The 14,414-nt window shown below is 33.0% G+C and overlaps 1 protein-coding gene across 1 annotated transcript in view; it reads right to left on the bottom strand.

Annotated features, from left to right (window-relative positions):
- Positions 1-1,949: 1,949 nt before the first annotated feature.
- LOC139484930 (uncharacterized) overlaps positions 1,950-14,414 on the bottom strand; it is a 65,837-nt gene continuing 53,372 nt past the window's right edge. The window contains exon 2 of the mRNA XM_071268980.1: positions 1,950-2,575. Coding sequence (XP_071125081.1) covers positions 1,977-2,575 — 599 coding nt within the window. The 3' untranslated portion in view covers positions 1,950-1,976. The remainder of the gene's footprint in view (positions 2,576-14,414) is intronic.

Genomic DNA, 14,414 nt, shown 5'->3' with positions numbered 1-14,414 from the left:
AGTCAATGGATGAATTTAATGTGTCAATCAATGGCCACAGCTACACTGTTTTGAATTTCATTCTATCTCTGTGTTAACAGTTTATACTGATAAATAGACTTATTCTAAAACCTTCATAGACTTTAATGAGATTTGAACAAAACCTTGTATGTCAATCATATTTGTTATGTAGTTGCATTAGCATTGGCACATTTCATTTCCATGGAGATTATTTGGCCAGGCCACATGCAAAAAATGTTTGTAATTACAATGAGTTGTAAAACTAACAAACTACTTCAAAATATGAAATCACTGGATAAATTACCTGGTTATTCAGTATTCACACGGATACTAGGCCAACTGCTATAGGTCCGAGTAATTTGCCATTACAACAAAGAAAAGTGAAAGAAAGACATTGTTTAGAAAAAGAAAAAAGATATATTTGAAAATATTATTGAGGAAAATATTATGTTATAATAACATATGCAAAATGGCAACTTGTAAATGATATATATAAATACAAGTCTAAATTAAAAACAACGTTCAAACTATGACTGCGTTGGATAAAAGTTTTTATACGTGTGCATGTAAAACAAATTTCGTTGTAGAGGGGCGCAAACAACATTTTCCAAAAAGACCAAAAGAGTAAAAAAATATTTTTAAACAAAACGCATTTGACAAACAGATCGAACAACTGATGTTCTTTTACCCTGCTGACTGCCATTAGCGATTGCCAAAATAAATTGATCACAAATACGTAACAAAATGGATCTTATATTAATTTGATACAAACAAATAAACTTGCGACAAAGATGGTAAACCACAAACATGAGGTGCTTTAATTTTCTTTTGCATTATATCCTGATTTCGACAATTAATGTCACTTCAATGATGTTAGGGGTCGAAAAAGTATTTGGTAGGCCATATAATTTAGATCAATTTTGGATAGACCCTGGAATTTTAAAGAGTCGAAATAGGATGAACGGATTATATGAACCGGAGGGAAAATATAATACAAGCCCAAACGAAATGAAAATAAACAAGTCTGAATTGAAAACAACGAACAGAAAGGCTGAATTACAACATTTTATCAGGTTTTTGTCTCGCCTTGACGGAGTCAAAAAGCGAGACAAAGGTATGCTGTTTCCGACGTTTGCGGCGTCGTCGTCAACAATGCATTAGCTTGTGATTAGGTCTAGTTTATAGTGAACCACAAGGTCAATGATTTTTTGTATGCAGTTGTATAAGCATTGGTACATCTCATTTCCATTAAGATTGTTTGGCCCTACCACCTCAATCATGGTCTTTTTACTTTGAAACTTTTTCTGTGCTTACATGTATTAGTTTGTGATTAGGTAAATTTATGGGAAACTACTAGTGGTAGGTCATTGATATTTGGTATGCAGTTGTATAAGTATTAGCACATCTCATTTCCATGGAAACTGAATATTCGACCCCGCTCCCTCAGTCATGGTCTATTGACTTTGAAACATTGCTTAGCTTACATCTATAAGTGATTAGATCAGTTTAAGATGAACTGCTAATGTTAAGTCGATGATATTTGGTATGCAATTTTTTTTTTGGCAAGTGCAAGTCTTAACTCCATGGTGATTATAAAGCCCCATCCCTTCATCATGGTTCATTGACTTTGAAACTTTTACATAGTTTAAAAGTTAATGTTTGTGTTAAGGTTTGCTTGAGGGGAACGACTTATTGATAAGTCAATGGTATTTGTTATGCAGTTGTATTAACATCGACACATTTGATTTTCATGGAGATTGTTAAACCATGTATGTTCTGTCATGTCTCATCGACTTTGAATATTTGCATAAGTTACATGTTATAGCATTGCTATTTTAATTTAAACATTATTAAAATTACAAATAGGCGAGACATATCTATGTGATCACATTTTCTCTTTCTTTTTAGGCAGTTTGTGATTATTATTATTATTATTAAGAGAAGACTACTGTAGTTATCACGACTTACGATTTTTATTAACGTTGAGGATTTATATCGTTTACAATGTGTTGAGTCTGATTTCTGCTCTTCAAACTCGTATGTGATATCTTGTTCTGTAATTGAGTAGGATCAGTTTTAGGTATCGCATATGCAGAACTTCTATCGAGAACCCTGCCAGGAAGTCCTGCACCAAATGCTGTTCGATTGTGAGCAATATATTTATCGGTCAATTGTTTCTTAAGCATTTCTTTTTCATGTTTTTCACGATCAAGTTCGTTTGCCACTCGATTAAGTTTATGTGCAGCGTTATCCATTCGACTTTCAAAAATTTTGGATTTAGTGTTGTCTGATATCTCTAAACTAGATTTTAAATCCTTGAGAGGTATTCCGGGATTAGCAAACATTTTTAAGCAATACGTAAGAACGGCATTCGACCTTCCTTTATCGGCAGCTTTAATACATTTAAGCAGTATTTCCGGTGTATTATCCCGTCTATTCCTTTGTTGTGGAGGGCCTTTCACATCGGTCAACTTCGTCTTTTTGAGCGCAGATATCAACACTTTTTCACATCTTTCCTTTAACGCAACCATCTGATATTCATGTGATAAAGGTAATAACCGTAGAGCCATTTTCTCTGCAAGTAAATGAAGATAAAAAAAAAATAATCAAGCAATGAACAATATCACAAATACACTCATAAATTGATTGTTTGTATTAAAATTTGACAGTCCACTCTTTCCGAATGTTACAACCTTTACTTAATTATAACCCACACCCACTATAAATCGACGACGTCACAATGCACAAAAACACCACATTTAACTGATATTGCGTCAGATTTTCCTATAGGAAAAATTACCATATAAGAATTGAAATAATTCATGCATTTCATAGATTTGCTATCTTTTTTACATGGTCTAGGACGTTATATTCGTATATGTTATCCCTTACTTGCGCTTGGGATAAAATTTCAATATGAATTATTTCTTCAATAAAACATGATTATATACCAGTTCCAGGCCTAGGGGTCCCAGGAATTTGTATTTGCTTCCGGGGACCGACTGGAGATTTGATACCAGTTTCTGTAGTTCATATACCCAAAACATGTATCAATCAAGTTACGCCCGTAGAGTCATAATAAAATACTCAATAAACCAAAAATACTATAAATTGACGATGTGATTTGTTAACAAGACAATAACAATCAAAACCAAGAGTGAACAAAGACTCATAAAACCAAAAGACATTTACATCAACAGCTACAAATGATAAATAAGAAACAACACGAACTCCACTAAAAACCCAGAGTGAAATCAGGTGCTCCGGAAGGGTAACAAAAACGTCATATTTTACCGAAATGGCGTCAGACTTTTAGTTTTTAGGTGAATTTGGCAAGTCACTTGAACAAGAAAAAAATTAAGGATTGTGGCTTGCACATGTAGCACATATCCACCAAAAAAATATATATCAAATATCAGAAAAGACAGAGAAAATTGATAAAGATCCCTTAACATTGCATACTCCTCTGTAAATAATCAAGGTTCACACTGCCGATCAGACCAACTCGATCAAGACAAATTAAGCGATCGGGAGGCTGGTCTGTCTCAATCGACAAGAATGTTCGGGTTGTTTACCTTGGTAGTCATCGATCTGACTTTCTAACCGAGAGTTTTTGACATGTCAAAAACATTCGAGTAAGGATCGAGAAGCCAGTCACTCGAGAAGAGATCGATAATTCGTCGAGTAGCGAACGATTGATCGGGAAACGATCGTGTAGAGATCGAGTTTGGTCGGAATACAAATAGTTAATGCCCGCGTCACACTGTCCCGATTTTTATATACGATGGACACCCGAATGCGAAAATTGTAAGTTCGTACGAAGTTTGTCCCGATCTCGTTAAAATACCAAAAAGTGACCGAAGCAAGTACGATGAATAACGAAGTCTATACGATGGTGTCGAAATTATATACGATAGCAAAAGATGGATATACGAAGGTTAACCGAAGACGGGTATTTAAGCTTCATATCTTAGCCGAAGCCTACACGATGGATCACGAAGGCTACACGATGGATTACGAAGGCTACACGATGGATTACGATGATGGCGCGATGGCCATACGATGTCTAAAAGATACGAACAGAATTTCGACAACATATCGTTTCTGTACAAGTCTACCATGCATGGCGGGAAATCGATCTTTTTGTCTAATTCTGATAAAACTTAGTTTATTATCCCATCGCCTACTACATGTAAGTTGCGTGTAGATTAAAATTGTTATGGACACTCTAGAACCAAAATGCTCAAAACTTGGTATGGTGTTACTCGTTAAGAATATCTTAAGCGCTATTGACTTTAAAGTTCAAAGGTCAAGGTCACAGTGGCAGTTGTAATACAAGGCAATATCACCCTTGTGGACACTCTAAAACCAATATGCTTCAAAAGATTTTAACCACATTTGGTATATTGTTCCTCCTTGTAATGATCTAACATTTTTTACATTCAAGGCCAAAGGTCAAGGTCATGCAGATGGACTTGCGTTTTCTCCTTGAAATAGCATAATACACAGGAAATTGATTGCTCATTTTTTTACCTGCTGGTTCTAAAGACAATATTAAAGGTATTTCCAGTTACTGAATGTTTTGGTTGATTTCTAAAACAATAGTTTATGTATCAAATATGCATTTTCAATTTACCATTTTCTGCATGTGTCATATACAAATATAGTGTCCATATTTGTCCCCAATATGTTACATACGAAGGGATGCCACGCTCGGCATTGCCTTGTTTGAACTGTAAAATGTGTGCACTAGTCTGAATAATCACCCATAATTATGCCCATGTTTACTGATCTATCTTAAAGGTAAGGTAATGGGTTCGTTGATCCCTTTTATTCAAAAAGAGCTATATATATAGGAGAATGTCATAATTATATAGACAAAAGGAAGGATGTGGAGAAAGCAACAAATGCGGCAAAATATGGCATATAAAAAACAAAATGGTTATGGAGTAAACATTCGTGTGACAACAAATCAGACGATACATAAAAAATCAGAATAATGGAGAAAAAGTTGGTTTCCCTATATACGTGTACCTGTGTAACAGTAAATTTGGTCCGGTAGTAAAATGTGTCCGCCAGACATTTTTTCCTAGTTAATCAAGTCCATGTCCATGATTTTACTAGGAAAAGAAGTCCTAGGACAAATGTTCCTAGGAAAATAAGTCCATAGCTAGTAAAATATGTCTGGTACTCATTATCCTAGGAAAAATTGTCCCTAAACTTGTTTTTCTATAAGTTTTCCTGTTTATTAAAATCATTCAAAATGGGGGGAAAATCTTTATTAAGATTGGAAAGTGTCATTATGTTTCCTATTAAAATAAAGGACATGTACTTATTGCCTAGACATGTTAATGACAAGGACATGATATCATTTAAAAATTTATCTGGGAAATATTGATACACAACTGTAAAACAATATTAAACATAACAGTTTAATTTAACTTTTAAAATAAATAGCATGGACATTTTTATGGAATATCAATGACATGGACATTATTTCCTATGAAAAATAGTCTGGGGACAAAAATTCTTTCAAATGTTAATGCACAACTCTTTACCATTGATATTAAAACATGAATATTGAGTTTCCACTCTTAAAATAAAGAACATGGACAATTTAACCTAGGAAATTTAATGACATGGACATGATTTCCTAGGAAAGTTTGTCTGGGGACATACATTTAATTAAAAACAAATTGATACACAACTCTTAAACAATATTTCAACATAATATTTTTATTCCCCTTTTAAAATTAAGCGCTTGGAAGTTTTTACCTAGGAATATTAATAACATGGACATGATTTCCTAGGAAAAATAGTCTGGGGACAAAAATTCTATTAAATGTGAATGCTCACCTCTTTACCAATATTAAAACATGAATAGTGACTTTCCATTGTTTATAAAAATTTCCCTTTTAAAATAAAGGACATGGACATTTTTACCTAGGAATTTTGATAACATGGACATGATTTCCTAGGAAAATTTGTCTAGGGACATACATTTAAAAAAAACCAAACATAATATTTCCATTCTTCTTTCAAAATTAAGAGCATGGATGTTTTTACCTAGGACTATTAATGACATGGATTTGATTTCCTAGGAAAATTAGTCTGGAGACATTAATTTTATCAAGGATATAATATGCAACTCTTAAAACAACATTTAAACATCACATTTAAATTTCCATTGTTTAAATGTAATTTAATTTATTAAAGGAATTTATAGGACACGATTTCCTAGGAAAATTGGTCTGGGGACGTAGATTACTAACATAGGACTAAATATACTAGTAAAATCTGTAACCATGGACTTTTTTTGCTAGTAATATTTGTCCACCCAGACATATTTTACCAGGACAAATTTATCACTTACACCTGCAGTGTTGGTGTACGAGGCGCGTTTATGATTTTCATTATGTTACTTGATATGAAAAATTGACAAAAAAATAATATTTTACTTGTAAAAGTAAATCCTGAGCCTGTAATAGCTGCTCTTCTTGATCCATTTGAATAAATAGAAACAACGCTTTCGCCTTTCTTGTTCTCATAGAATCATATGATATGAGCTCCATGTTTTGTGAAAGTCTTTCTTAACTGTCATATTAGACTGACCAGTGCATATCGCGCATGGCACTTCAAATGTATTTTAGCGCGAAAATTAACTTACATTTAGCTGGATTTATTGCCTTCGTAGTTCCATCTTGTCGCCTTCGTACTTTTATTCGATGGCAACACGACGGGATTACGAGGTCTTCACGAAGTCGTGTTGCCATCGTAAGACCTTCGGGTATCTTCGTGATTCATTCGTGTAGACATCGTAATGTCAAAACTGCCCGATGGAAACGATGGAAACACGAATGCAATACGATGTGCAAAGATGCATTCCCGGTGACATTACGATGGTGAGGATGGTGATACGAACTCAATACGAACCCTCAACATCGGACGCACCTTCGGGGATTTTTTAACATGTTAAAAAATTAAGAACCATTCCCGAAGTTGTCCCCGAAGACTAGAAAAAGTGGCCGATAGTTCTACGATGGTTAAAGATGGCACTACGAATAGCCCGATCTGGATACGATCAGTCCCGATTTTGAAAATTTCCATTATCGTGTTGCCATCGGCGTAAAAATCGGGACAGTGTGACGCGGGCATTACTGATCAGTACTCGATCATTTCGATCTTTGCTCGACTAATATCCGATCATTTCGCGATCAACGACAAACAGTACGATATGTGGTCAAGATTAACTCAACCAATGCCCGATCGCTTCATGATCACTGCGACTTCTATATTTTTTTCATCCCAGACAAACACGACCAAAACCCGATCTATACACGACCACATTCGATCATTTTTCGATCTCTACTCGGCCATACACGATTAAACATGACTGCTACACGATTCTCTAAAAATGTGCGCAGCTATGATTAACTTTCATAACTTCTGAAAAAATATTTTGTCACTATTTATTTTGAACTGTACACAAATTCCTCTATGTACAGTACGCGTCTGTACTTTTTCAAGAAGATGTTAAATTTCAAAAGAGAGAACACAGATACCAAAGGAACAATCAAACTCAAAGGTTAAAGCCATAGCGAAAAACGAAAGCCGACGAGAGGACAAACAGAAGTCTACATAACACAACATAAAAAACTAAAAATTTAGCAACATGAAACCCAATAAAACCTGATAGCTAGTTTTTAAGAACACCAGTATTGTATTTTAGCTGTTTAATAGGCTATTTTTGTTTTGACTGTCTGTATTTTCCGTATGTCCATAAATTTTTGTACTATAAAATTAAGGCGATGTGGTATAATTGCCAATGAGACAACTCTCCACAGGACACCAAATGGCAGAAAAATTAATAACTATAAGTCGCCATAAGGTCGAATGTTTACAAAAATGAGACGCAAGACAAATGATTTTTATTTGAATTCGTGATAGATATATATATACAGTTTCAGAAAAGGTATCCTCAAGGGGATTAAAATTCTATTTTGGGCCAAATTTTGGGAAAGTATGTGACATCTTTACCCCCTTTTTGCAACATTATTATCGAAAATGGCAGGTTGTTGCCATGGATACACCAAAAAGAAATATCTTGAACCATTCGACTACTAGGTATCAGATCTATGGAAATGCTGATTACATACATATGCACTTATTATATACTGACTGACTTTAAAAACGCAACACTCATTTTTTTTACATAATCATGTTTCAATTTTATTCTCATATAACTACTATTCGTGCTTATTAGGTCTTTCAACCTTTCAGGTGAAAGACCTATTGTATTCGTTCTGATTATTATTATTATTAGGTCTTTCAACCTTTCAGGTGAAAGACCTATAGGGTTTGTTCTGATTATTAGGTCTTTCAACCTTTCTGTTGAAAGACCTATTGTATTTGTTCTGATTATTAGGTCTTTCAACCTTTCAGTTGAAAGACCTATAGGGTTTGTTCTGATTATTAGGTCTTTCAACCTTTCAGGTGAAAGACCTATTGTATTTGTTCTGATTATTATTATTAGGTCTTTCCACTTTTCCGTGGAAAGACCTATAGGTTTTGTTCTGATTATTATTATTTTTCTTCTTCCGCCTAAATTTTTTTCATGCGTAGTTTTGCTGTTTCAAAAGATGTCGCTTAGATATTTGGAATATGATATCGTATAGTTTATACGCTTTAAAAAATGACAACCGCGTAACAAAATACTTAACCTTGTAAGAGTTATCTCCCCAAACACTGTTTTTATTGTGGCCACTACTCTTTCGCAACCGTAAAAGATTACGACAAATTTATTTTACCAAATTGCTCGTTACATCTTAAGGATTAGGATATTCATTTGGACCGAAGCTTTATTGAGACTCCATATGAGAGTTGTTCCCCATTTTCATTTGAATTAAGTGATATGCATTTCTAAATGGTAAACCATAAGTGATAGAGACCACGGGTCTTTAGATTTGAGGTCCTTGGTCCAAAAAAATGAAAATGAGGTCAAGGTCAAAGGTCAAGGTCATATTCTAAATTTTGATTTTGGCTAATTTTCCCTTATTTTCAAAAACCTTAAAAGATATCGACAAATTATTTTTACTAAATTGTTAGTTGCGACATGTTTTAACTTATAAATTTTGGTTGGAAGGGTGCGTAAACAATAAATGAGAGTTTTCGCCCATCTTATATTTAAAATAATGCCTAAAGTGATATAACTCATTAACCATACATATTACAGACCTAGGTTTTTTTTTTGAGGTCCTTGGTTGGTGACCTTGAAATTGAGGTCAAGGTCAAAGGTTAATAATACGTTCTAGATTTTGACCTTTGCTTTAAATTCATATTTATACATTATAAAGTCATAGGAACTGACATTTTAGATTGATTTTTAATATTTTGATAATAAAATAGATCTTTACTTGTGGAAAGACCTTCAATTGTTCTTTGAACAATTGGTTTTTAATTATTATTATTAGGTCTTTCCACCTTTCCGTGGAAAGACCTATTGAATTTGTTCTGATTATTATTATTATTTTTTTTTTTTTTTTTTTCTTCCGCCTAATTTTTTTTCTTGCGTATTATTGATGTTTCAAAAGATGTCGCTTAGATATTTGGAATATGGTATCGTATAGTTTATACGCTTTAAAACTTTACAACTGTGTAACAAAATACTTTACGTTGTAAGAGTTATCTCCCCAAACACTGTTTTTCTTGTGGCCACTACTCCTTCGCAACTGTTAAAGATTACGACAAATTTATTTTACCAAATTGCTCGTTACATCTTCAGGATTAGGATATTCATTTGGACCGAAGCTTTACGGAGACTCCATATGAGAGTTATTCCCCCTTTTCCATTTAATTAAGTGATATGCATTTCTAAATAGTAAACCATAAGTAATAAAGACATAGGGTCTTTAGATTTGGGGTCCTTGGTCGAAAATAATAAAAATGAGTTCAAGGTCAAAGGTCAAGGTCATATTCTAAATTTTGATTTTAGCTTATTTTCATTTATTTTCAAATACCTTATGACATATCGACAAATAATTTTTCATAAATTGTTAGTTGCGACATGTCCTTACTTGTATATTTTGATTGAAAGGGTGCGCAGACAATGAATGGGAGTTTTTGCCCATCTTACATTTAGAATTACGCGTAAAGTGATATTACTAATAAACCAAACATATTAAAGACCTTGGGTCTTTTGATTTAAGGTCCTTGGTTTGTGAACTTGAAATTGAGGTCAAGGTCATAGGTTGATATGACGTTCTAGATTTTGACCTTTGCTTTAAATTCATATAAATACATCATAAAGCCATAGGAACTAACATTTTAAACTGATTTTTAATATTTCAATATCAAAATAGATCTTTACTAGTGGAAAGACCTACAATTGTTCTCTGAACAATTGGTTTTTAATTATTATTATTTTTTTTTTTTTTTTTCTTCCGCCTAAATTTTTTTCTTGCGTAGTATTGATGTTTTAAAAGATGTCGCTTAGATATTTAGAATATGATGTTGTATAGTTTATACGCTTTAAAAATTTACAACTGCGTAACAAAATACTTTACGTTGTAAGAGTTATCTCCCCAAACACTGTTTTTCTTGTGGCCACTACTCCTTCGCAACCGTAAAAGATTACGACAAATTTATTTTACCAAATTGCTCGTTACATCTTAAGGATTAGGATATTCATTTGGACCGAAGCTTTACGGAGACTCCATATGAGAGTTATTCCCCTTTTTCATTTGAATTAAGTGATATGCATGTCTAACTGGTAAACCATAAGTGATAGAGACCAAGGGTCTTTAGATTTGAGGTCCTTTGTAAAAAAAAATGAAAATTAGGTCAAGGTCAAAGGTCAAGGTCATATTCGAAATTTTGATTTTGGCTTATTTTCACTCATTTTCATTCATCTTATTAAATATTGACAAATTATTTTTACAAAATTGATAGTTGGGAAATGTAGTAACTTATAAATTTTGATTGGAAAGGTGCGTAGACAATAAACGGGAGTTTTTGCCCCTCTTATATTTAGAATTATGCGTAAAGTGATATTACTCATGAACCATACATACTACTGACCTAGGGTCTTTTGATTTGGGATCCTTGGTTGATGACCTTGAAATTGGGGTCAAGGTCATAGGTTAATTGGACGTTCTAGATTTTGACCTTTGCTCCAAATTCATATTTTCATATCATAAAGCCATAGCAACTGACATTTTCAACTGAATCTTAATATTTTCATATCAAAATAGATCCTTATTGGTTGAAAGACCTTCAATTGTTCTTTGAACAATTGGTTTTTAATTATTTTTATTTTTTTCTTCCGCCAACTTTTTTTTCCTTCGCTGTTTTTTTGTTTCACAAGATGTCGCTTAAATATTTGGTATATTATATCGAACAGTTAATGCGCTTCTGAAACTGACACCGCGTAACAAAAACCTTTACCTTGTAAGAGTTATCTCCCCGAACACTGTTTTTCTTGTGGCCACTAAGGCTTCGCAACCGTATAAGAAACCGACAAATTTATTTTTCCAAATTGCTCGTTATATCCTTAGGATGTTCTGTTTCATTTCAACCGAAGCTATCCGGAGACTCCATATGAGAGTTATCCCCCCTTTTATATATGATATAAGTGATATGCATTTCTAACTGGTACACCATAAGTGATAGAGATCTAGGGTCTTTTGATTTTAGATCCTTGGTCCAAAAAAATGAAAATTAGGTCAAGGTCAAAGGTCAAGGTCAAATCTTAAATTTTGATTTTTGCTTATTTTCACTTATTTTCAATTACTTAGTAAGATTTCGACAAATTATTTGGACTAAATTGTTATTTGCGACATGTCGTTACTTATAAATTTTGGTTACAAGGGTGCGTAGACAATAAATGGGAGTTTTTGCCCCTCTTATATTTAGAATTATGCGTAAAGTGATATTACTCATGAACCATACATAATACAGACCTAGGGTCTTTTGATTTGGGATCCTATGTTTATGACCTTGAAATTGAGGTCAAGGTCATAGGTAAATTGGACGTTCTAGATTTTGACCTTTGGTCGACATTCATTTTTATACATCATAAAGCCATAGGAACTGACATTTTCAACTGATTCTTTATATTTTCATATCAAAATACATCCTTATTGGTTGAAAGACCTTCAATTGTTCTTTGAACAATTGGTTTTTAATTAGGTCTTTCAACCTTTCAGGTGAAAGACCTATAGGGTTTGTTCTGATTATTATTATTAGGTCTTTCAACCTTTCTGTTGAAAGACCTATTGTATTCGTTCTGATTATTAGGTCTTTCAACCTTTCTGTTGAAAGACCTATTGTATTTGTTCTGATTATTAGGTCTTTCCACCTTTCCGTGGAAAGACCTATTGAATTTGTTCTGATTATTATTATTATTTTTTTTTTTTTTTTTTTCTTCCGCCTAATTTTTTTTCTTGCGTATTATTGATGTTTCAAAAGATGTCCCTTAGATATTTGGAATATGGTATCGTATAGTTTATACGCTTTAAAACTTTACAACTGTGTAACAAAATACTTTACGTTGTAAGAGTTATCTCCCCAAACACTGTTTTTCTTGTGGCCACTACTCCTTCGCAACCGTTAAAGATTACGACAAATTTATTTTACCAAATTGCTCGTTACATCTTCAGGATTAGGATATTCATTTGGACCGAAGCTTTCCAGAGACTCCATATGAGAGTAATTCCCCCTTTTCCATTTAATTAAGTGATATGCATTTCTAAATGGTAAACCATAAGTGATAAAGACATAGGGTCTTTAGATTTGGGGTCCTTGGTCGAAAATAATAAAAATGAGGTCAAGGTCAAAGGTCAAGGTCATATTCTAAATTTTGATTTTGGCTTATTTTCATTTATTTTCAAATACCTTATGACATATCGACAAATAATTTTTCATAAATTGTTAGTTGCGACATGTCCTTACTTGTATATTTTGATTGAAAGTGTGCGCAGACAATAAATGGGAGTTTTTGCCCATCTTACATTTAGAATTACGCGTAAAGTGATATTACTAATAAACCAAACATATTAAAGACCTTGGGTCTTTTGATTTAAGGTCCTTGGTTTGTGAACTTGAAATTGAGGTCAAGGTCATAGGTTGATATGACGTTCTAGATTTTGACCTTTGCTTTAAATTCATATAAATACATCATAAAGCCATAGGAACTAACATTTTAAACTGATTTTTAATATTTCAATATCAAAATAGATCTTTACTAGTGGAAAGACCTACAATTGTTCTCTGAACAATTGGTTTTTAATTATTATTATTATTATTATTTTTTTTTTTTTTTTTCTTCCGCCAACTTTTTTTTCCTTCGCTGTTTTTTTGTTTCACAAGATGTCGCTTAGATATTTGGTATATGATATCGAACAGTTAATGCGCTTCTGAAACTGACACCGCGTAACAAAAACCTCTACCTTGTAAGAGTTATCTCTCCAAACACTGTTTTTCTTGTGGCCACTACTACTTCGCAACCGTATAAGAAACCGACAAATTTATTTTTCCAAATTGCTCGTTATATCCTTAGGATGTTCTGTTTCATTTCAACGGAAGCTATCCGGAGACTCCATATGAGAGTTATCCCCCCTTTTATATATGATATCAGTGATATGCATTTCTAACTGGTAAACTATAAGTGATAGAGACCTAGGGTCTTTTGATTTAAGATCCTTGGTCCAAAAAAATGAAAATTAGGTCAAGGTCAAAGGTCAAGGTCAAATTCTTAATTTTGATTTTGGCTTTTTTTCACCTTTTTTCATTAACCTTATAAGATATCAACAATTTTTTTTTACTAAATTGTTAGTTGCGACATGTCGTAACTTATAAATTTTGGTTGCGAGGGTTCGTAAACAATAAAAGGGAGTTTTCGCCCCTCTTATATTAAGAATTATGCGTAAAGTGATTTTACTCATGAACCATACATATTAAGGAACTAGTGTCTTTTTATTTGAGATGTTTAGTCTATGACCTTGAAATTGAGGTCAAGGTCATAGGTTAATTGGACGTTCTAGATTTTGACCTTTGCTTAAAATTCATATTTATACATCATTAAGCCATAGGAACTGACATTTTCAACTGAATTTTAATATTTTCATATCTAAATAGATCCTTATTGGTTGAAAGACCTTCAATTGTTCTCTGAACAATTGGTTTTTAATTATTATTATTATTAGGTCTTTCAACCTTTCTGTTGAAAGACCTATTGTATTTGTTCTGATTATTATTATTATTATTATTATTATTATTAGGTCTTTCAACCTTTCAGTTGAAAGACCTATAGGGTTTGTTCTGATTATTATTATTATTATTTTTTTTTTTTTTCTTCCGCCAACTTTTTTTTCCTTCGCTGTTTTTTTGTTTCACAAGATATCGCTTAGATATAAGGT

Source organism: Mytilus edulis, chromosome 1, assembly GCF_963676685.1.
Source record: "Mytilus edulis chromosome 1, xbMytEdul2.2, whole genome shotgun sequence".
NCBI lineage: Eukaryota > Metazoa > Mollusca > Bivalvia > Mytilida > Mytilidae > Mytilus > Mytilus edulis.
This window is presented reverse-complemented; position numbering and strand designations above follow the sequence as displayed.